We start from the raw sequence: 24808 nt of genomic DNA on the forward strand, positions 1-24808 counted from the left end.
CTTGTGTATTGGGAGATCGAGCTGTTCTATGGTAAATTTATGTACCTTGACAGAAACCACTGCGGCAGTCAGGTCCATCCTGGGAACGGTGATGGTCTTTAAGGGAGTAACACGAGATTTGCCCATAACCAATCCACAATGGATCCTTCCCTTGCATCCTCAAGGCGAAGATAGGATGCTGCACCATATCCATCTTCTGAAGCATCCGGAAAGTGTTGAAGCTGAATGCTGTGGAGCACTCCAAATTCTCCAGGCATAAAGCAGCGCGGCTAGCTGACAAGTTTAAACTTTGGAAGATCATCTACCCACGCTCTCCATTTAACCAGTGTTTTCTTCGGAACAGTCTCATCCCAACCAAAATCGAGTCTGCACAGCTCCTGTAGGAGTACCTTGGCTGGCAATATTAGAGCTACCGCGAATCCAAGAGGATCGTAGATTGTACAGATATCAGGGACAACATTCTCTCCTGATGTCAGGTACTGGTTTCTCCTTAACGCAAAAACTAACCGTGTCCGCTTCCACGTCCCACTGGGTGCTCAATGCACGGTCAATAGACAGGTCTTCTAAATCCAGGTTAGCAATGGACGGTGCTCTCTTATGGGCCAGAATTTCTTCTAGGACTTCACGACTGTTGCTGATCCATTTGGTGAGGTGAAATCCTCCTCTGGCCAATAGCTGTACGAGTTGGCTTGCGAGTCTGGAGGCTTCAGGAACTGTCGCTACCGATTTTAAACAATCACCAACATAAAAGTTACGGTTCACAGTGACAACGGTTTGAGCATCAAAGTCACTCCCAAAATCTCTTGCTGTCTTCTTGAGCGCGAAGCGTGTGCAGGAGGGGGAGGATGTAGCCCCGAATAGATGTACCAGCATCTGATGGTCTACTGGGATCTTGGACAAGTCTCCGCCTTCCCACCAAAGGAACCGCAAAGCATGACAGTCATCGGGTGCTACACGAACCTGATGGAACATCTGCTCCACATCCGCCATTAACGCAACCGGCTCTTGCCGAAATCTGAGCAACACACTAGTAAGGTTATTTGTCGGGTCTGGGCCCTGAAGCAATTGGTCGTTTAGTGACGTATCGTCGAATCATGCCACACAATCAAAAACCACTCTAACTTTGCCAGGATTATGCTCATAGATGACTGGGTGCTGAGATAAATCCCACAGCGGTTTACCAGCAGGATCGATCTGATCACCTGGAACCTTTCTGGCGTGGCCTCTCGTGATGTATTCGTTGATGGTTTTGCAATATTTCTCCATCGGGGACGGATCCTTTTGAAATCTCTTTTCGAGGAAGTGAAGCCTGTGCAAAGCGACATAACGATTATTCTTCAGACAAGGAGGCTTGTAACCCCAGGGTAACGCCATCTGATAATGGTCATCTACCAAACGGGCTGAGTTTTCCAGGATGGCAAGGGCTTGGCGATCCTCACCGGACATCGCTAACTCACTACTTGCTAGAGATTTGCTGAATTCTGCGTTGTGCATCCCCCTGAGCTGACTCGACAACATTTCCTGGCTCCCTCTGATAAAATTAACTCGCCCTTCCTTAGCTGTTGAGGAGCTGTCCAAGCGGCCGATAAGCATCCAACCAAGGGGGGTTCTTACTGCATATGGCTGTTTTCGTCTTCCACGTCTCTCCTCATAGACCCAAAGCGCTTCTGGTACGTCATTTCCAATAAGTATGCCAACAGCCTTTTATTCACCGTCAAATCTTGGGAACTTTATACCCTTCAAGTGAGACCATTGGCTCACGTCTTCATCGGAGGGTACGCTTTGTTTTGAGATGGGGAGTCGATCGACAGTCCACACCTTGTCCAAGAAGATGGGGTGATCACCATCAAGAGCCATCAGATTTAGCGCCATTTCATATCTCGATCTGGGGGTGTTCGCAGCATTTATCGAAGACAGCGAGAAGTGAACAGGTTTCCCGGACGCAACAAGGCTTTCAGCTAGGCTGTTTAAACAGGGCGTAACATCAGAGCCATTATCCAAAAAGGCATAGGTTTCAATTTCTGGACCACTATCACCACCACGAACTTTCACTGCAACTACCTGAAGGCTAACACGAGATCTTCTAGATTCGATGGCAGCACACTTGGCTTCTTCGCCGGCCCCACTGGCGTTCTGCAATCTATCTTCTAAGGAAGTCTCTTGAGCATTACCCCAAGCGGTTATCTCGACACCTTTAATTGCAGTTGGCGGTGGATGGAGAAGAGAATAGAGACCTTTAGATTCTAGTACGAGTACGAGTACGACTACGAGTTTTTTCAATAGACAAAGAGTGCGCGCGCGTGAACCAGTGTCATTTTGGCGGAAAAACAAGATAGCTGTCGTCATTTTACTACGAGTTTTTGTAAGAATCTCGTAGTGGCGAAAACGAGTCCTCGAAACGTAGGTGATCTCGTCTTTTTGGAAACACGAAAGGGCTTAACTATCATCATTCAAACCAACTGCGTCAAGTTCGTCGTTCGTAAAGAGTGAAATGAAACTTTCTGTGATATATAAGTTCTTAGTACTTTGCTAAAAACTCGAAGTCAAATCTCGTAGTCGTACTCGTACTCGTACTAGAATCTGAAGGTCTCTAATGATGGCGTTTTTCAAAACCACTGAAAAGGCACGCCCTTGCCAATCTACATCGTCTGGCAAGATGATTTTCTCTTAGGCAGCTAGGACAGTCTTCTGGCCATCACAAACTCTTTCCGTTCTTCAAAGGTCTTGTCTCGAAACTTGAAGCATCGTTCCAAGCTGTGAGTACCGTTGCAGAACAGACAAGAGGAGGGCGTTACTTGCATGCTTGTGCCTTGGGTAACAGGTCTGACTGTGGGTCGGCAGGCTGACTGATTATCTGAGGCACGTTTACCATTCGTTGACTGGATAGCAAGAGTCGTCACGCAAGCAGGAGCATCACCACCTGATCTTCGTCTGGATTTGGCTTTACTTTCTCCTTCTGGCCTAGCTCCCACCAACTTGCCAAACGCAGTGTTTGCCGCAGTCGTTCTTTTCTCTACGAAGCGAGCCAGGTGGGAGAATTCCGGTTCAATCCCGGCCTCGATCAGTTAGTTTGATTCCTCGGCCCACTTAGCCTGAAGATGAGATGGAAGCCTCATGACAATCTTCTTAAGTGTGTCCATCGAATTAATGTCAGCCTTGTAATGCATATGTTCTGAGTTTAGGGAACAGCTCTTCACGTCACGGGCCAGTTGAGACAACTTCTCGGATTCCCATGCGCGAATTTGAGGTCCTTAGACAACCTTGTCGATGAACGCTCTCACTATTGTATGCCTCTGACCAAAAATCTTACGTAAGATCTCTTTCGCCTCCTGGTAACTCTTTTCAGGTGGTAGCATCAAACAGTTCTCTATAGCATCCTTTGCAGCGCCCTTGCAATACTGTATTAGGTAACTAAGTTTTCCATCATCTTCTTTCACTCTCCGATCTACGTTTATCTCGAAACTCTTGATAAACCGAGGTCGACTGGGACAAATTCTGAAAAAGGCTGCTTTTAAAAATTCTGTTGGCAAACTCGAGGAAAAGTAGGTAAATACACTTTTTAAAGTCAAAATTACGTGCTGATCACGAAAACATTGTTTACCAAGCTGGATTGTGAATTTTAGATCTCAAAATTTGGCTTTTTAAAAACGGAACCAAATACTGGGCATGGAAACGAGGCTAAACTGTTTTCCTTTTTTTAAAAGCATGTTTAAAATCGAATTTTTTTCCAAAACAGCTAACTATACTTGTCTCCTTCTCTACAATATAATTTGATCGTGGTTGCTTAAATTATACATGTCTCATTGAAACGATGTCGTCGTCTCAGACCTTATTTATGGGGACTGCTTCCTTTACGTAAGTCTTTCATTTCAAGCTCTTACATGTAACTAAGCATCGCAACTAACTAAGCATGTAACTAAGCTGTGATGAGATGGTTAACTGTGGCTGCAAATCAGGATGCAAATCAAAGAAGTATAGCTGCCGGAGTGTGGGACTGCCATGGACAGGAGGATGCAAATGCAGAAGTTATGCAAACAGCTGCAGCCAAAGTGATGCTAGTGGTCTCGGAAACCAAGGACAGTAAATGGTACAGTAGAGTAAAATGGTTTAGCATCTTTAAGTAATTTTAAGTATATGTTTGTTCAAATAGCTGATGCGAAATTCGATTAATCAAACGCCAGTCAGATGACCAAAATTCACAATGATTCAGTTTACGTTAACTTCCAATTTATTCACTTGCTCTGTTATCATACACTAAAAGAAGATAATTACGGTTTTCAACTCTTTTTCCTAGTTTTGAGGCCTTGTGTGCGCCTCCCTCCACGTAATTACGATGTAACCTCTAGCCTCGTTTTCAAGAGTCACGTGACCAGAAGACCACGTGATCTGCATGTCGTAAACACAACATCTTTCTAAAAACATATTGTATGTATCCTCTGCTGATTTGGGTGAGATTTTAACTGTTTTAAAGTGTTTTGTATGGAGATACAACATGTAGCCTCGCTTTCATGTCTTAATTGGGTATGCCAATAAAAATGACCGATTTGAAGGTCAAAATGGACAGATCTAGCTTAGTAAATCACATTTTCGTGTTCAGCGCATACTCTTTACCTAGAAAAGTGTGTTTACCAACTTTTCTTCCAATTTGCCGACAGAAGTTCACTTTTGCGAAAGTTGTCCCAGTCTAAGGGTATTTCTTCGGGTCGCCATCGAAAAAGATAAACTCTCTTTTGGGCATCTCAATCTTCTCTACTCGAGAGGCCATCAAACGTACTGCTTCATCTTGGCGTTTCATTGCTTCCTGCTGCAACTTTAAAATATTCTGTATCTTTGACTAATTCTTAGGATCGGCTAAGAATGTCGCAAATGGCAAGAATTTTCTCAGGCTGGTGAAGCGGGGTTGGAGCTGGTCTTGGCCGATCATTCTCATATGAAGCAAGATATCTGTCAACCGTCTCGTATAACGTCTGCTTGGATAAGAGGGAAGAATTGAAGGTCTATTTCCAATATCGCCGCTGTCACCACTTCCTATGGACAACTCGATCTGTGCTTGTTCGACTTCCACGCGGGCATTCAGGAGCTGTCTTTCCATCTCAAGCTGTAGCCTTAGCTTTTCTAGATCATGCTCCATTGTCTTCAACCGTTGCTCCTCTTCGAGTTTCTTTATTTTCAATTGAGCAACTGCAAGCTTCATCTACGACCTACTAGTCCTTGATCCACGCGAACCGTAGGAACAAAATCCAATCGCGGTGTAACCAGATCCTCTCTGGTGCAATTGTTCGTGTGGTGTTTCACGTGGAAGGTCGCGTGGGGTCACCGGCGGAGTCTCGCGCAGCAACTCAGGTGGAGTCTTCTCGAATGGAACGTATGGTGGAGACTCGAGTGGAACCTTGGGAGCAATCTCGCGTGGAATGTATGATGGAGTCTCGTGTGAAATGTATGGTGGGATCTCATGCAGAACATCGGGTGGAATCTCACGTGGAACGTATAGTAGAGTCCCCCGTGGAAATCCGGGTGGAGTCTCGTGTGGCAGCTCGGGTGGAGGTCCGAGTAGAAACTCGCTTGAAGTAGAAACACGTGCCATTCCTGTATCAATTAAGGCAAGCTGTCTCGCAGAATTGATCCATTTCGTAAATTCTTCATTGAAGAGGTCCTTTGCGTTGGCCTTGTGATTATAATTACGCACAGTTCTTTCTTGTCCTTCTAGATCTACGAGATTCCATAGTAAACTTTGTACTGCCTCCGTAAATCTCGCAAATAAATCCTCCAGGGCACTCTTTCTTGACACGATTTAACTAAGAGATCCTGAATTGGAAAATAAGAATCTAATTTCGCTGTATGCTTTCATTAAATGACCTTTGTACAAAGAAACGGATCCTCGTAGTCGCCTGACTTCTTCTGAACGAACACGTTCTTCGTACAACAAAGTGTTAAGTGTCGTAACGTGTGTACTTCGCATCTTGTCATCTGTAGCCGTCGTTGACGTCATCTTCAACGAATATGGTCTGAAGAATTGATAAGAACCAGTGTAGCCGCTAAATAAACCAGCGCTCACGACAAGATCATTTTATTACTGGAGTCACCATAAGATACTCACAGTACGGGAAATAAAACGGCCCGTCCCAGCTTGACACATGACCATAAGGAACAAGAACAATATTAAAAAAAAAACGCCGAAGGAAACATACGAACGAACCTTATCGGTGATACTCCATGAAAAAATCCAAAACGCAACGATACGACGACCAAAATACAGAACCAACAAAGATACGTAAAACGCCAAGTAGAAACACTAGAAATGAAATTTACAACGGCGCTAAACTAAATTCCTTGACGCACGTCACTGAGGAAACTGAGGAAATTTACAAAGCGCGGTAATACCGTTATTATCCGTTATTTTTGGAATATCTTAGATTGCATCCGTTATTTTTTGTATATCTCAGAATGTATCTGTTATTGTCAAGAAACGAAAAGATAAAAATCTGAACTGGTTAAAGCGAACACGATGTCTATGTTTTAGATATAGTGAGGTACCTGATGCAAGAGCAGTTTATTGATGAGCTAGTATTCAAGTGTCCTACGTTGGAATGTGATCTTGGAAGTGCAGTGACCCGTCTTATCACCCAACCAGGACAGTTTGCAGGTATTTCCCAAGTTTAAACACTTTATATTATACCAAATGCTACTTTTGCACTGTTGGTGTCTTGATACTGTTGTTACAGATAGTTGAGTTATTTAACAGCGACTCTCTCTAAGAACCTCATAGTCAATTTTGATCTAAAAAATATATTTCGCTGATAACTATTCCATTAAAATTATATGTATTATAAAAATAACTACCATAACAAACATAAGTGTTGTATTTATAGTTAGTAGTAATGTTACTATATTGTAAATAGTGTTACGCATTGTTAGAAATTTAGTTTTTTAAGTAATGTTGGTATTGTAAGCAGTGTTAGTGTTGTAAGTAATGTGTGGTACTTAAGTGAAAGAAAAAAACATTAAAAACACTTCTGGGGAAGAAACGCGCCGCAGAAAAAAAGCGAAATTTGTGACCTCCCCTACCACTTCTAATTCTTCGGATTTTGCTCCTGGAAACGATGGCGAAAGTTCCACACTATCGGAACACTGCTTAGGTCGTTCAGGTCAATCTGGGATCATTTCGCTAAATACCGAGGAAATTCGCCAAACACCGCCGCCAACAAACGTTTGTTTGTTAATCTTACCTCCACCTTTTGTAGCTCGGCACCTTGCTTTCAAAATCGGGGACTGACCATAAGTTTCAAAACTCATTAATAATTCATAAGCCCATTGACCTATCAAATGGTCGATAAAACATCACGTGCAGTGGTTTTAAAACTCCTCCTTAGTAGTATGCGGTGTTAAATGTTTTTCTCGTATGCTAATTTCAACGCTCACAAAGCATCATTGTTATGAACTCTTTTGACACGCGCTTTACCAGGAATGTTTTTGAGGCCATTCAAAAAAACAAAAAAAAAAACTCGCAGCACGTGTTTTATCGGGTCTGAAACAACTCGGCTTCGCCTCGTGGTTTTAAATCCCGAAAAGACACTGCTGCTCGTTACCCTGCCCTTACAGAAGTTAGGAAGTCAAAATATATGAATAATATCTACCTGTGGAGGTTTTCTACTTGACCTTTCACTGGCGAAACAACTAATATAAGCACAACAATACGTTTTGTTATGTTACGTGTCACGTCTAAAACCAACGGCAAACACTGATAAATTAGGTATTTTCAGAACCCGGTCGGTGAATTTATGAAAGCATCCTTCATTTTATTCACAAAACACGGTATAGCCTCTCTCTGATCAATTTATATGGACAACTGTTTTTATCAGTTTGTTGCACACAGTATCTCTCGCGCGAAAATTATTAAAGTCCAGTATTGGGAAGTGCGTTCTGATTGGACTGCGCTAATTGCCCCTCGTTTCAATTCAGCAGACGTTCATTGAGGAGGAAAGGTTGCGTGAAGAGCCAAAAGAGCGTCTGTGAGGGAGGCTATAAATTCATGTACTCGTTGAATATGTTTGCAAAAGTGGAAAGAAGAGAAAAGGAGAGCGAAATAAAACGAAAACGCAGGTGATGAATAAGCAAAGTTCAATGTAAAAGACAGACTGACGAATGTCAGGCGAGTATTTTGCCGTTTCAGTGGGTTCGGTGCACCTTGTGGTATATGCAAAACAAACTAGCACCTGTTCATATTCAAAATTTATTTAAACATGTTTAAACACACCAGGTCAGCCGCCACCGACAAATATTATATCATGTCTTCACGTCTTGATCAACTACTTATTTAACTTTTATTTTAGTTGTGGCTGTAAATTTGGAAACACCAGATTTATTCGCATAATTTCTTTTTTTTGTACTCCTGATGGATTTTACCGTGTTTAAATAAAGATTTATTGATTATTGATTTATTGATTATTTAGTTTAGTATAGACATAGCTACCCGCCTCGACTAGCTTTAGCTATTTGCAGGTAGGTATATGACTAACTTGTAACTGCCTGTTTTAATAAAGTGTTGCTTTTTTGTTTGATTGTGGAAGCGAAGATAGTGAGTTACTTTTCTCATTTTTTTTCTCTGTTTTTGGGAGGTCAGTATCCTGAAAATCCTACAATCCGACTAAGTCTGGGAGTGGCAGAATTTTCCCATTTCTCACGGTCACGGTAACAACACGCAGAACATGTGGAAGTGAAACTATTATTTTACTCCGATCCGGCGTGACGAAACGTTGAATTTTTTCTCTTCCAAGTGAAACGTTTCGCTCACTTATTGTTGTAAAATGAACGAAGAAATTAGTAATGGAACAAATGGACTGGTTGTTCTACAGAGAGTTGGGTATTCATTTGATTTTGTTGACAAAACTTTGTTGGTTTGCTGTTTTGCAGTTTTTCTTGACGTGTTGACACGTCATTTGACTTAAGCTTATTAATTTTGCTATCTGCAGAGCAGTCTTTTGAGTTCAGTTTTACGGTCCATGTTTATTATTTCCCTTGGAGCTTTATTTTCTGATCTCGTCGCATTTTACTTCATTTAATTTGATCCTTAGCTTAAACAGTCAAACAAACGCTTTGCAACACAGTGTATCGTTGGCGTAAACTCTGGCAAATTCTTCTTGCACACTTTCTCTAATTTTAGCATTGATTTGTGGCAATCTTGACAGAAAACAAAAACAAATACTTAAAATAATAAGATATAAAGGCAGAGAGTAAGATATGTGTGAGAAGTTTTAACTGAAAGTCTTGTTTTATCTCTTTCGTCAAAAGCAAATGTAAAAATTTGAAGTGTGATGTCATTTTCATCAAAAGAAAGCTAAAGACGGCGACACGCCGGTCGATTTTATACGCTGATCGCGGCGAATACGATCATCAGCGAAAATTGCAAGCAATTTTCGCCACCGATTGATGGGGACACACCTGGCGATTTTTTTTTTCGCCGATCGCGCCGATGTGCCACTTCAACATTGTTCATGCGATTAAACCGCCCAACCTGATTGATTTACTAAACTGGCAATTCGCTGTGATGAGCGTAGAAAATCGCGGGAACGGGCACACTTGGCGAATGCTGGCCGGATTTAATCGCCGATATCCGACATCCCAGATATCGGCGATTTTATACGCCGATCGAGGCGATCGGCAAAAATCGCAATCGCTGCACTGCGCTGCACCACGGCGATCGGCGTGTAAAATCGCCAGGTATGTCGCCGGCTTTACGCAGAACACTTTTTTGCTTGATTGTGCGAATTTTTCAAAGATAGTTTTTTAGTTTAATTCTGTACTGCTTGCTATAATGTCACATTTTTTTTCATCTATTACTGCTTGATTTGTTTTTAAACTGATTTATCATTAGGCCTTTCTCTCGGAGGTTTACGCACGGCTTTCTTGATAAGCAAAATTTAACTAGAGAGCGATAGTGCTACGTAGCGCGTGTAGACTGTTCGCAGAACCATTCGCCTTTATAATCTTTAAAACCAAAAAGAAAAAGCAGAAAAAAAATTGAACGTTTTGGGAAAATCTGTGCCTTCGGCCAGTGTCAATAACATATATTTAAGTTTCCCGTGATGCCACAAATTCATGCCTTGTTTACAATTACAGCGGCTTCAGTTAAGCACTTGTTCCCTTCTTTAGCGATCTTCGTTGCACTGTGCAACAAGTTTCTTCGTGTTTCTGCCTAGGGTATTGATTATGCAGTGGTCGATCAGGTAGAATCCAGTGAACAAAACTTTATGCAAATATCATTTTAAACGTGAAGAGACTGTCGTAACTCAATCAATACCCGATCCCGTCCTGAGTGTTTACCTTCAGTGTACACAATATTTTGATAGTTTTTAGACACCCAGCTCCAGATAATCATGCAGCTTAGAGTGTTAGATCTATTGAAATGATTGTTTTGTATTCCTGTATAACAGTTCACATTGTAATTGTTATTGCCGGGTTGCTAAATAGTTTACTGCGTATGCACTAAAAATATGTTAAGTCTAGGAATTTATAACTCCGGGTTATTACCTTCATCGGAAACCACTAGCAGAAATCCTATTACAAGGTAATTTCGAAGCTACGCTACGCTATTAATTGTCAATAACATTAATAAGCTCTCGTGCTGCTGTCCGATTGATCAACATGAATCAGAACCTCTTCGGTGACTAATTTGATAATCACCCAACATTGTCCACCACACCTCAGGGCACAGGCTATAAACTCTAATTTCCCTTAGTTTCTAATAACGCCAAAATGCACGCACTGAATGCCATCATCTTTTCGTAGTTACTCCTAAAACAAAGAGACCTGTCAATGTGAGAAAAAGAAAATTTGAGACAGCTTTGCCGTCTTCAAAGGACAAAAAGTGTCCAGGTAAGTGTGGCATTAAAAAAGGTCGTGTAGAAATTCTTCTTTAGAGAAGATAGCATGATTTGGAATTAAAAGATAGGATAAGGTATGAAAATGGGTTCACATAAACTTGTGGCTTACGTGCCAGTTACTTCAAGATTTGACAAAGTTAAGGACGGTACCAACTAAGACCTAAGTATTTTTGTGCAGTTTACAACTTTTGGGAAAAGCAAAAGAAAATTGGGGGATAATCACGTATTTTTCACAGATAGTTAAGCAACAAGAATTCCAAAAAGCGCTAAAATACAAAGCAATGTATGGCATTTTTTTCCCAACTTGAAACTTAACTATCTTTGAAAAATGCGTGGTTACCCCTAATTTTCTTTTCGTATCCCAATAACCCTTGCCAAGATTTGCTTTTCCCGTGTACTTATAAACCGCGCAACAAGATGGGACCATCTGAAGATACCCAGAACGGATGCGCAGTAGTAAAATTAGGCACCATCCTATAATAATAATAATAATAATGATGATGATGATGATGATGATGATGATGATGATGATGATAATAATAATAATTAAAAAATAGTATTATTAATAGAGTAACAAACAGTTACCGTAAAGTTTTGATAGTAACAACCCTCTGAAAGTAACGACTCCCAAAAGTAACGTCAAAACTTTGTGGCTTTTAATAAATCCCGAAAATAGCGAGCCTCCGAAAGTAGTGACGCCTCCCCCCCCCCCCCCCCGAAAGTAGTTAGTTCCCCAAAAAGTTACGTTATATACACACCAAATGCCTCTATTGTTTCTCAGTCCATAGTCAAATGTTTAATGTACAATACTTATAACTTTGTGCATTGACAAATTGATCACGATAAGGCACTTTCAACAAGGGAAAGCCTTAAACCATCATTCATCCCAGAGATCAGTTCACTGATGGCGCAATGTGAAAACTAAGCTGATATAATTTGGTATTAACAACAGGAACGTTTCTTCAAATTAAAATTGAAAACTCTGTATACTGCAGTATAAAACGCATTGGTGTGTCATGGACCGTAAAAGCACTGAGTTTAGCTTTCCTCCCCTGAGTCAGAAAAGAATTGATTTTCTCTATATCCATTGATTCACCGAAAAGGTAGTTCAGTAGACCATCAATAGGCTGATTTAGCAACAGAGCGGGAACGTCATTTGAGGACACGAAAGCTCGCGGAATAGTCTGGACGCGAGTCTATTTCGACTATATATGGGCATTCTTGATGCGCGCGCCGTTGTCAACTGACGTTCCCGTTCTGTTGCTAAATCAGCCTATTGTTTATTACACTCTCCCTGCTACCAGAAAAGGATAGTGCAGTAGCACATTTCACAAATGAACGGATAACTGTGTCTTTCAGCCGACGCGACGCTTCCCGTCGCAAATCGCCCTCTGACGTCTTTTGCACTTGCGTAAGATGTAAGAGTATGTGTAGAAAAAGTCAGCGGACTTCAGCGGAGCACATGGTGTGGTTGCGAAGCGAAGCGATCTCGCTAAAGTGCACAAAGCTGTGTGAGCAACCATTTCCGGGTACCACGAAGTTGGCCCCCCAACGTATCTCCTTGCAAGTGGAAGCGATAAACAGGTTTCTAAAGCTGATGGTACCAAGTGTTTCAACAGTAGGGGAATTGAGATGCTGAGTTCATTTAACAGCTACTCAAAATAGCATTTGACGTCTTGTTTGAAATTGGGCTTCCAGCGTCTTACCCACAAATGCAGAAATTCGCTGTACCTCATGCCATGGACACAAATGCATGAGAAGTTAGCCAATCAGAGACCCTGTTGTTCGAAAGCCGATTAACACAAATCCATGCCAGCTTTTAAAAGGTAATCGAGGTTTACCAGTCACTCGATGAAATTGTTTTTAAAAGCTACTTTCAAGCTAATGGTAAGTCTTGGACAAAACTGAGCGGCAAAATCTTTTATTGGTAATGAAACTCGAATCAAAGTTAACGTTAACTAGAATTAGCTTAATCGGGCTTTGAACAACTGGGTCCAGGTGGCGTTTCTCAAAAGTCATGAAAAGCTCTCGAAAATAATGACTATAGCGTTCAGTCTCAAAGCATGCGAACATTTCGAAACCGGAAAAAGTCGCATCATTTTGGCCCAATAATTTACTTTTAAAATGTTTAGATGAAAGGGAAGCTTTAAACGCTAGGTCACCGTTTTCAGTGTAATTAGACGACTCGTTTTTTTTTTGTTTTTGATTTTAAATGTCGTCTAGACGAAGTCACGGATCACAGGATTCCTGGGTGGGTATTCAAGGTCAACGTTTCTGCAATGGTTGCTACCACTTGTTTCTACGATTAGTTTTTTTCTTTTGGGGGAGTTTGTCTACGTAAGTGTTTGTGTAGTCTAACATCATTATCTTTATCAGTAGATAAGCAGCGAGGAGGTTAACGCAAATAAGGCAGCCATTAAGTACGCAAAATTTTTGCCGACACGCAAACCGCTACACACTTTCTCACAGGCCTTTTCGAAAATAATTCCCAGGTATTGCTGTCATTTTGCCACGCCAAACTGTATTTGAAAACGTCTTGAGAGACCAATTTCGCGATTAATTTAGGTCAGTGCCTCTTTTATTTTGTCTTTTAAGGGCGGTGCCTACTAATACCAAGTGATAAAGGGGAATTTTTAGACTGCCATTATAGGTAACTCTCTAGCAATCACAAAAGTTTTATGTATAACTATATATGCGTTATTGACCTAGCGTGAGGTCAAGATGGCTGGATATTGGCTCCTCCAACGGTTGATTCTGAAAATAAATAAATAAAATGACTTAATTATCCATACATGTGCATTACTAATTTCATTATTTATTTATTGTGTATTTATTTATTGATGATATATGATACAATGATCAAATGGGTTGGGACTATGGAGTTTAAATAAAATTAGATGTAAGATTTTTTTTACCTTCACTTGGTGAGTGTTTGTTAGTGTTTATGCTGTGAGAAGAAAAAAAGATAATGCTTAGAAATGAGATGAAAATTATCTTGTTTCCGTACATTAAATTCAATAAATTAAAGTAAAATTTTGTGTGTATGTATTGAAAAGTTACAATTTATCATCAAAAGCAGTTTTTTACTCTGAGTGTGACGATGCTAGCTGACTCATTTTGTAAACTTTGGCCAAGAGATGTGCAGAATTTGGCGCAGGCTTTTGGTATGGAATGTGGATAGCTAAATCCTTCTCTGTTAATTTCCAACATTCCGAACCCTAGAATAGAGATGTGAGGACACAGCTGTGGTGTGGTGAGTTTCAGCTTGGTGTGAGTGCTGTAAGTGGAGTAGTGCGATACCTTGATCATCATACAGTCAACTCTCTCATAGCGACCACTTCTCGTAAGCGACCACCTCCCGTAAGCGACCACTTCGTAAATAACCGTTTTGATTCTCCGTTAAATAATTTTTCAAGAGATCTTTCGTAAGCGACCACCACTCAAATTTCTTAAGGACCGCGACCACTTTTTAGGCCACAAATTTAACATCTTTTGTTTTCTGTTTCCGGTAAGCGACCACCCAACATAATCACGTATGATCGTTAGTAAATCATTACTCAGAAGAAACAAAAGTTCAATTTTTAATCACGCTACCCTGGACTGCTGGCAGATAATAACAGTTTACAGGCAGAGAAGATGGCTATAATTAGATCTGCAGGTAAACAGGAATTGGTACAGTGATCTGTTACACAAAGTTTCATCAGTAGAATGAATAGATGTGAAAAAATCAAATAAAGTAGTTTCTATTTGCCTTATTTTAGCTGCTAAGGTGATATTTTTATGTAATTAATTTATCAATCCAGTATTAAGCTTATTTTGTTGATCTTTCCCGTAAGCGACCACCTCCCGTAAGCAACCACTTTGTGGTGCCCCAAGAGTGGTCGCTTACGAGAGAGTTGACTGTATTAAGCGAGTTTCTGGCCTTGTTTTGATGTCTCTGGGTGTCCAGGTCTGTTTTCCCTTTACTGCTGATGATGCTGCCAATATAGATGCACTTTCCTGTACACGGGAGATCTTCATTCTCAACCTGGTTTGGGCTTCTGTTGGTTGTTAACTTCAGTCTTCTTGCTGTAGAAGTTGGGACCGACTTGCCTTGCAAAGATGTTAAGTCGCCGGGTCTTCTTTTGGATATGAGAATGTGGGTGTGATAAAAGTTCTTTATCGTCAACATAATCTAGGTCTTCCAAGTAAGAGAAGGGAGTCCATCTGATGCCCCTGTTCGCGCCGTGATGCGCCGCATCATCCATTCTACAAAAAGGTTGTAAGGCGCCGTAGACATAACACATCCCTGCCTGACACCAGCCTTGACTTCGAACAGGATGTCACCAACACCAAAAGGACAGGTAAAGTTGCGGTAGAAACTTCTGATGATCTTGATGAGGTGTGAGGGGTTTGCATACGTTCGTAGTATCTCGAGATCCTCTTCTGGTGTTCGTCTGTTGAAAACTTCCTCGAATTGGTCAACCCATTGTGCTTCTTGTTCTTTCTCAGAAGTGAGACGTTGCCTCTGCTTATCTCCTGTCGGGACATTCCTGTTGCTGCTGTATTTCCCACAGACCAGTCTGGTGATTTTATACGCATTCCACTGCTCTCCCATTTTCCCTGCTCCCGAAGATTCCTTTGCCAGTTCTTTGACATAGGCCCTCTAGTCTGTTGGAATCTTCCTCTTGACTGTTGGTTTCTGAGTACTCCGCCCTGTATCTCTCTTGTAGCCTGGCAGATCTGCTGTCATTTATCTTCTTCAGTCGGCGCCTCTTCTCGACATCTTTCCATATTTCTGGTGTTATTCATTTTTTTCCTCTTCCTTTTCCTCTACTTCCCAAGGGAAATTTTTCTCGTTTCACTGAAGAGGCTCCTCCACAGTCGATTCATAGGGTCCTCTTCCTCCACTTATGGCTCATCCATGAGGTTCGAGGCTTGACACCTGTTCCTCAGTTGTAGTAAAAAGGCACTCTTATTCCTGGGATCTTGCAGTCCACCGATGTAGTATCTGGGGTTGATCTGCTTCTTCGGCCCTGCTGCCCTTAACTTTAGTCTCGTGTGTGTAGTCACCAAGTGATGGTCGCTGCCCATGTCAGCTCTTCTTATTACCTTGACGTCAAGCAGAGAGTGACGCCACGTGCCGTTAACCATATTGTGGTCAATCTCGTTCTTATCCCGTCTGTTAAGATAAGTCCTTGTGAGTTTGTGAATCTTGCGGCGCGGGAAAATCGTTCCTCCAATAATCATGTTGCTGAACGCACACCACTGTCATCCTCTCACCATTGTAATTTTGTACTACGCATCCTTCTCTTCCCATCGCTCTCTCGTAGTTTAAATTCTCAAGGCAGACCTTGGCGTTCAGGTCGCAAGTCTATGCAGCGGGCGCCCTCGAAGGACGCCGGCAGCTGTTCAAAGAAGGCTTCTTTGTCTATGTTATTGTTGTCATTGCAACACTTTTTGATGGGCCCATTGGTCTACCTGCCCTTCAAACGTCCTAGAATGATCCTGCTATTTACTGGGTTTTCACTCCTTCAAGTACTTCTCCATCCCTTTTTTAAAGATGATTGCGACACCCTCATGATGCAGTTCATCTTTTCTCCTTGTGTAGACAGTCGTCTTTCCTGTACTGGTCTTCATTCTCCCAGGTCTTGTCCATGTACTCTCGCTTATACCCAAGATTGCCAGCTTGTAATGCTTCATTTCAGCATCTTGACTTGTTCGCACATTGCTCTTACATTCCGAAAGCCAATGTAGTTGTTTTGGCGCTGACGGCTCCCATAATCATGACAGTGGTTTACTGCTGGACAATGCACAATGGGTCGACCAATTCGAGGAAGTTTTCAACAGACAAACACCAGAAGAGGATCTCGAGATACTACGAACGTATGCAAACCCCTCACACCTCATCAAGATCATCAGAAGTTTCTACCGCAACTTTACTTGTTCTTTTGGTGTTGGTGACATCCTGTTCGAAGTCAAGGCTGGTGTCAGGCAGGGATGTGTTATGTCTACGGCGCCTTACAACCTTTTTGTAGAATGGATGATGCGGCGCACCACAAAGGACCAGAACAGGGGCATCAGATGGACTCCCTTCTCTTACTTGGAAGACCTAGATTATGTTGACGATAAAGAACTTTTATCACACCCACATTCTCATATCCAAAAGAAGACCCGGCGACTTAACATCTTTGCAAGGCAAGTCCGTCTCAACTTCTACAGCAAGAAGACTGAAGTTAACAACCAACAGAAGCCCAAACCAGGTTGAGAATGAAGATCTCCCGTGTAAAGGAAAGTGCATCTATATTGGCAGCATCATCAGCAGTAAAGGGAAAACAGACCTGGACACCCAGAGACATCAAAACAAGGCCAGAAACTCGCTTAATACAGTCAACTCTCTCGTAAGCGACCACTCTTGGGGCACCACAAAGTGGTTGCTTACGGGAGGTGGTCGCTTACGGGAAAGATCAACAAAATAAGCTTAATACTGGATTGATAAATTAATTACATAAAAATATCACCTTAGCAGCTAAAATAAGGCAAATAGAAACTACTTTATTTGATTTTTTCACATCTATTCATTCTTCTGATGAAACTTTGTGTAACAGATCACTGTACCAATTCCTGTTTACCTGCAGATCTAATTATAGCCATCTTCTCTGTCTGCCAGCAGTCCAGGGTAGCGTGATTAGAAATTGAACTTTTGTTTCTTCTGAGTGATGATTTACTAACGATCATACGTGATTATGTTGGGTGGCCGCTTACCGGAAACAGAAAACAAAAGAAGATGTTAAATTTGTGGCCTAAAAAGTGGTCACGGTCCCTTAAGAAATTTGAGTGGTGGTTGCTTACGAAAGATCTCTTGAAACATTATTTAACTGAGAATCAAAACGGTTATTTACGAAGTGGTCGCTCACGGGAGGTGGTCGCTTACGAGAAGTGGTCGCTATGAGAGAGTTGACTGTAGTTGTTGCTTAGAAACCAATGAGAAAACTTTGATCATATGTTGAAATGATGATGTTGTATGAAGGAGATCGAAGTTTATCTTCTATGCGAGATTATAATTTCAAAACGTCCACCCTAAGTCCAAAAAAACTGCTGCAAGTATCCGTAAATAATGTACAATTATCTGCACAAAATTATTGGAGGTCGTGATATTTAAAATGGCACAAAAAATAATGCCATGTTTCACCAAGGTACCACCAAGTTACATCGCGACAGTTGAGTCAACGTTATGAGTGGTAATCTTTAAACATCACTTCCTCACAGTAAATAACTTTTAATTACTCTTTTCCTTTCTCTTAAATTATTTTCTCATAACGAGGACATATGAGGAAAGCCGAGTAGTTTTGAGTACATCAACAGGGTTCTTTAGACAATGGATTCATGAAGAGCTTTTACAAGAATCGAAAGCCCAATTTACACTACAGATACTGTTTTGGGCACGTCTCGCGGGAGATTTAAGATTGGCACAGGTCGTAAATAGTGTGGATAAAATTGTATTATAAACAACCTATCTTGTCCAGATTTCTTCCGTGCTGAGCCCAATTTTCACCCGTGTGTTGTAATCTTCAGCGGGGTTTGGACAGGCACGGATAACAATTTTACGGTTGCTGAAAACTCGATTCAGCTCAGGTAGAACAAACGGAGTAAATGCTTTGACAGGCCAAATGTGAGCGACTGGCAAGCTAGCTGAAACGATGTTCTTGAAAAGCTTTGTTTTTCTGTGAGTTTTTTGAGCAATTTTAACCGTCATGGTTAAGAAAGAGTTAGAAAAACGTATATAGGAACAGTAAGACCCCTCGTCTTAGCCCCAGGTGCAATGCATTGTAAAATCAAGTTAAGTGATGTAAAACTTGACATTCGAAATAATTTTTGCTCTTTGAACCTCTTCAGTCGTCTGCGTAAAAATTTCATCGCATTGTTCCTGTAAGAATCCTTGAGCTAGCACGTTCGGTTGCTGATTTCCATCTAAGACGCCACGAGATATCCTTTCTTGATGGGACCACGACCACCACGCACGGAATCTGGACATAGCTCAACTCATTCTTAGAATTAATTATCAAGTCTTCTGGCACTTTGTTTATCCTTACGCTCCGAGAGATCTTTCTTAGCATAGCTTCATTGAAGTGAAGTAAAAAACCAATAACATTTCTCTGAGATACCTGCATTTCGCTCTCACTTTTGTCGTAACAATGTCTCGACAAGGCCAATCGCTCTTTATTGTTGAGTGACTTCGTTCCAGTGTAGACGTCACCGCATGCGGTACATTAGATTTCATAGGTTACGGTTTCTCCATCACACGATCCAATCCTCTCTGTTCTGCACACTGGACAGTCTACTTTTGCACATTGTCGTGCTTTAAATGGATCTGAATTTTTGAGGAAATCTCTTTATTGCAACACCAGCCATCTCAACAACTTTCATTTTAAAACCTTGCCGCTTTACAAGGGGACTTGCCTCGTCCTTCATGTGCCAGGTTTTTTTTTCTTTTTTCGCCTTTTCTTACTGTCTTTCTTTTCCCCCTCATTTCCCGGCCCTTCTGGTCCACTTATTTTTCTCCTCCTTATTCTTTAGATACGACTGGTTAGATGGTTAGTTGTTTGTTAGCAATACCCAGGCCCCTCTTTGTTTGACGTTCCTTTTGAAGCGTAGCCGTGGAAGGAATAGTTTTGTCCTCTATTGTTCTAATTGTCTTCAGGGGAGACTTTAGCTTTTTTCGGGGTGGACTAGAAAGAAAAGCTTTTGCCCTACGCACAAATTATAAATTTTTAATGAAAATGGCGGCCGTGTTGTTCACGCATAACTTTTAAGACTCTAATATACCATTTTCAGACCGAAAAAAAAACTTTTGAAGCGGTTAATCAAATAACTTCTAAGGAATGCTCGACAGTTTAAACAGTAGAAATTCTAGAGTTTACGACGATTAAATTACGTTTCGACAATTAACTATGTTTTTTTTTCCAAGCGAAGAGCATCTGCCATCGCAAATCGCCGCTGTCCCTTCGGATTTAATCAAGACTATTTGAGCGCTTCTGGGAATCCAACGCAATCGTCAAAAAATGTCCCTGGTCAATAAATTTGCTTCTAGCCTGTGAACAAGTTCCCCTTTGGCGTGTAGGACCAAGAGAAAAATCGAGTTTGGTCTTCAGTCTCCGTTCTTTTCGCCCTACGCCCTACTTTAGGAGCCTGAGCACTGGACTGACAAAATTTGTTTGGCCGTTCCAAAAATCTCGACAAAATTTGTCTCTGCCAGATTTTCAATTTGTCAAGCGTGGGCGCACTAAGACCCAGCAAAATATTTGTTAACCACAAGTGTCAATCACACGGAAATAAACGCCATCGCTTGCGCGCTGTTCGTGGGAAAGGTTACATGAGATCTCAGGAGTCATGGGCTTATGGTGATCATTAACCGCTTCGATCAAATATGTTGCCTGGGCATATTACTGCTTGTATTCTAGTTTTTTTCTTCCTGGAATTCGTTCAACTCCAGCAGAGGCAGTTGCTACTTCTACTTTGCCAGTGGAGACTTCACCTTGTTCGACTGCAACTGGTTCTAGAGTACCACAACAGATTTGTCCTTAGAAGGCAGCGAAGGCCTCATCCTTATTATTGTAACCTACCTAAGCCTTGCAATTCTTGGTTTGAAATTCATTTTCATAGGCGTAATATTCCCGAAGAATTCTTTTAGTGATAATAATAGAAATGACAGGCCTGCACGACTCACTGCGTTATGTTGTGTACATTTTTATGAACGCCTCCTTATATTTTTGTAATTCTTTATATTTTCTGAAATACTGCGACTTAAATGGAGATCGAATTTTTCTTAGTTGAACTTTTCCTTCAAATCATGTTGTGTAAATTATCAAATCTGTCAGATTTCACATCTGACAAAAATTTGTCCTGCTCCGAGGAAGTCTTTGAAGTTTGGTAAGCCTTGACAAAATTTGGTAGATCTAAAAATCACCGGGCGCACTTGTCTCAGGGAATTGGTGACAGATTTTTTTGCAAAATAAAAAACTTGCCCAGTGCATCCGGGCCCTTATTTGCTGCAAATTTGACTTGCAATTCTTTGCCTTGAAGCGAAAATTGTACGCGTTCGCTTTTTACACGCAAATGAACGCTTTTTTGAATAAATGTTCCATTGAAACGTCTTTTGTCTGTTTTTCTGTTAATTTTCATTGACGAAGCCTGGTATCTATAAGAGTTGGAAAATAAGTTCAGTTATCATCGTTATAGACTTGTATTTTTTTCATGTTATTTTGTTATTTCACCACACACGTTATGAAAAACAAAGTATGAGCGGAAGAAAATATATTAAAGAGAAAGTGGCGAGGAACCCTTAGGAGAAACCATAGGTCTTATAGAATAACAGAACTTTAATCCATAATTCAATGTTTATGGAATTGTTTTTCTGCATAAACGTGTAATAGCAAGGCACAGATTGTTGGTTCTTCCATTTTGTTAGCTTTAGTTTATGTACCACACATCTCAAGCCAGGTACTAATTCAAAGTTGGGTAATTTTGTTTAAGCTTTCACTTTTTTATGTGTTCATTTTAACTCTAACATTACTTTTATTTTTGTTTTTGTCACATCGTTTACAAAGAGGAGATTGGATATGAAAGTCGGTAACAAATAGCTATCATCAGGTTGAAATAGTTGATATTACTATATCGGCTAATCTATTTTAAGTTTATTGAAGTTATACTCGCTGACGAGGAAAGTAAAGGTTTTTTTTTTCTTGTGCAGATGGTACAGCAGTGAGTCATGCCCCAGTGGTTTATGCACGCGGCTCACACCACATTAATCCTTGCACGATGACAAGGCCAGCTACGGAGCAATGGGGCTGTGATGAAAAGAAAAAGAATTTTTATCTCCCAGTAGAATGTACGCCTTACTACAATGCCCTGCGGCCTTGCCCTGAATTATACTTTGATTATCAGGGAGAAAGTAGTAAAAAAGTAGCCAAAGAAGAAAATGCTGAAAAGCTGCATACCATGTCATTTATTCTGGGAAATGGACATCTGCAGAACGAACATCAGTGGCGAGCTTCCGTGATTTTAAAGGCTGAGAATGTAGAGCAGTCATTGAATAGCAAACAAAACAATATGGAAAGCGTTATCAACAAAAGTGATATAACTGCTAATTCTAAAGAGGAATATAGTCAATCTGGAAAAAGCAAGAAGGACCATCCTGACATGAACTTAAAAGAAAGAGAGAGAGATGCTGTGGTATCGTCATCAAGGTAAGAGGGTTTGGTTTCTGTCGACTTTCCTTCCTTTTAAAATTTTCAAGACCATTATATGGCTGGTACTTGTACCCAATATAATGTGCTCTGCGTTAATTTCAGGAGAAGAATTTTCTATAATGCACATTTTGACAGATGTTAATTCCCAGCAGTTGTGTAGCTCTAAGCAGGAGTTGTTTATCCTTCATCTAAAAGAAGGCATGTAGCCCAATTGTTTTTGGGACGAAGTTAAATTAATAACACTCTGACTTTATGTCTTTTTGTATTCCTACTATCTCTTGGCTAATGAAAGCTGCCTATATCTTTCACTCTTTGGAGAAAATCAGTCTAAGTTAAGATTACAGTACAAGAGTCCAAATTGTTCAAGTATGTAGGAGAATGGCCCAGAGACAAAACCAACTTTTCAAACAAGTAAAGTTCACTAAGTGGTTGAAGAAAGTGGGAGTTTTTTTTTACCTAAACTCCACTGCGTGTTGATTATTTCTTAGTCACATGAAAACTCTATTCCTGGTTCTGCATGTTATGGTATTCAATTCTATATTTTGTACGCGTACGGCTCCTTGACAACCTCTAAACTGTTGAAATGTAAACTTGCCTCGCAAGTAAGAAGTGGAAGTTTAAGCAAATTAATTTTTTACACAGTTGTTGGGGGCATTTCATTTTGCAAACAGACTATCGTATATATTTATCGGAAATCGTATGAACGCATAAAATAAAACTTCAGGTTATGTTAATGGCACACAATGAAGACAACTTTTTTGTGGCAACCATTGTTAAGACCCTTTCAGAGCTGTTTGTAGGGAATGTATGAATGTTCCATTTTTTCATTCCTCAATCTTTGTGGCATATGGGGAATTCTTATTTGAAGTAAAAGAACCAATTTTCACATTTTACGTGACTGTAAATCACCTTACATATAACATTTAGATGGTCACAATTCTCGCAAATGATGCCAATGCTTACTTGAGGGATAATTATTGTCCCTAGGCCATTTTTGTATAGACCAAATTAGACTACCACGACCTTGCGCCAAACTTGCCATTACAGCCCTCGCACTCTGTCAATAGCAAGTTATGATGTTTTTTCTACGTGGCTATATTTATTGGCCAGCAGTTCAGCTAGACGAAATCATGCCTCTAGACGGATGACAACCAGACGAAATTCAAGGTTACCCGCATGTCTGACTGCTCTTGAAAAAAAAGAACAGCACTTGGACAAAGAAAAAAAGAGAAGGTAAAGGATAATTACTGACTGCAATTCCATTACGGTTTTACTTCTTCATTTCAGCGTTGCAGGGGACAGGGGGAGGGGGTATGGTAAATAATTAATGAAGACATGGTAGTGTGGAGGGGCCGTAGAACAATAACATTTTGCAATAAAAAATAAAACCCCCTATTGTGTGTATCCATTTAATGGGTAAAGTAACCCCACCTTTCGAAACGCACCTACATTACTTTCAAAACATGTGACGATAATATTCACGAAGGTGATGAGGATGCGGGTTATGGTTACCCGTTTTACCAGCAGTCAACGAATCGCGACCGTTAAATGAATTCAAAACCAGATGAACCTTGTTGTGACAACGAGCAACCGATTAATATTGATAATGTGATTGGTTACTAAAGCAGTGGTCTTGTATATTCTTATGAGGATACCACTGAGTGCATAAGCATTAAATGTTGTGAAAGCAAGTGTAGTAGGGATTGAAAGTCAGTTTAGAATCAGAAATATCAAATCGAGAATGCTATGTAAGGTTTTCGTATGATAACTGATTATAAAGCTACCTGGAAAGTACCTCAATTGTGGCTGAATATTATTTAGGGGCTGGTCAGCAATCCATCTGTAAAGTTTTATGAGGGGGCGCCCTCAGGAAATTTCAGGGAAAACTGCTTTGTCTGCCATTGGTAGCTTACATTTCACTCGCTATTCCTTTGAGTTTTTTCGCCCTGTGCCTTCTTGTTTGATCCCGGTTACTTTCCTTGCGAAAGCATCATGGTTCGTATCTCAAGAAACAGTTTGGATGCCGTGGCGTTCGTTGTTAGTTCAACGGCTGAGTGTGCCCGTTGTGTCGGCCAATTCTTGAGTTGATGTTGCGACCCGCAGCGTGTCTAACTCGTCCTACGTGCCGGCGACCTCGCTGCGTTCGCCAGATTTTATATCTGCTGTTGGCCAAGCCGTCCACTCCGCCTGAAATTCCGTTTGAACTTCACAACGAGTTGCTCCTTACACGAGTCCATAGGTTGCTGCGTCGTCCCGCTGTTACATCTTTGAGTACGCCCGCCATCTTCGCTCAGGCTGAGGCGTCGCTTTCGTCTGAGGCAGCCGTTGTGCCTCCGGTTACTTCTTAGCAAGGTAGGTGGCTTTGTTTTCTCGTTTTTTATAACTATTGCAACCCCCATTGCCTCGCACACGATTGCTACAAGGTTCAGCATCCTTCCCCTAAACCCGGCAACATTCCAATCTCTCGTGTTTGACTGGACTCGACTGTATGTAGTCAGTCCCTTAAACTGGAATGCGTTTACTCGCAAACTGGGGTGTTATCTTGATCAGAGGCTGGTGTCCTATATCATAAAAGGTCTTTGTCGGGGTTTAAAATTAGGTTTTCGCAGTTTTAAGACACACAACAAACTCTCAGCAATCCAGCACCTAAGTATCACTGATTATTACTTGGCGACCGAAGTCTCCCTCAATCGAGCGGCC

The 24808-nt window shown here is 41.1% G+C and overlaps 1 protein-coding gene, 1 long non-coding RNA gene and 2 pseudogenes across 3 annotated transcripts in view; 2 read left to right on the forward strand and 2 right to left on the reverse strand.

Moving 5' to 3' along the window:
* LOC146453344 (uncharacterized) overlaps positions 1-24808 on the forward strand; it is a 108729-nt gene that overhangs the window by 36153 nt on the left and 47768 nt on the right. The window contains exons 4-7 of one of the 2 annotated variants that reach the window (XM_085096715.1): positions 6521-6643; positions 10786-10872; positions 21610-22105; positions 23219-23341. In XM_085096715.1, coding sequence (XP_084952841.1) covers positions 6521-6643; positions 10786-10872; positions 21610-22105; positions 23219-23341 — 829 coding nt within the window. The remainder of the gene's footprint in view (positions 1-6520; positions 6644-10785; positions 10873-21609; positions 22106-23218; positions 23342-24808) is intronic. The other variant, XM_085096716.1, reaches the window with a different exon arrangement.
* The window catches only part of LOC146453347 (uncharacterized), a 123303-nt gene that overhangs the window by 14137 nt on the left and 84358 nt on the right, over positions 1-24808 (reverse strand). The window lies entirely within an intron of this gene.
* LOC146453348 (uncharacterized) overlaps positions 1-24808 on the forward strand; it is a 55347-nt pseudogene that overhangs the window by 12869 nt on the left and 17670 nt on the right.
* Positions 2591-4392, reverse strand: LOC146453349 (uncharacterized; annotated as a pseudogene).

The sequence above is a fragment of the Pavona decussata genome, unplaced genomic scaffold, assembly GCF_977016875.1.
Source record: "Pavona decussata unplaced genomic scaffold, jaPavDecu1.1 SCAFFOLD_336, whole genome shotgun sequence".
Classification (NCBI taxonomy): Eukaryota; Metazoa; Cnidaria; class Anthozoa; order Scleractinia; family Agariciidae; genus Pavona; species Pavona decussata.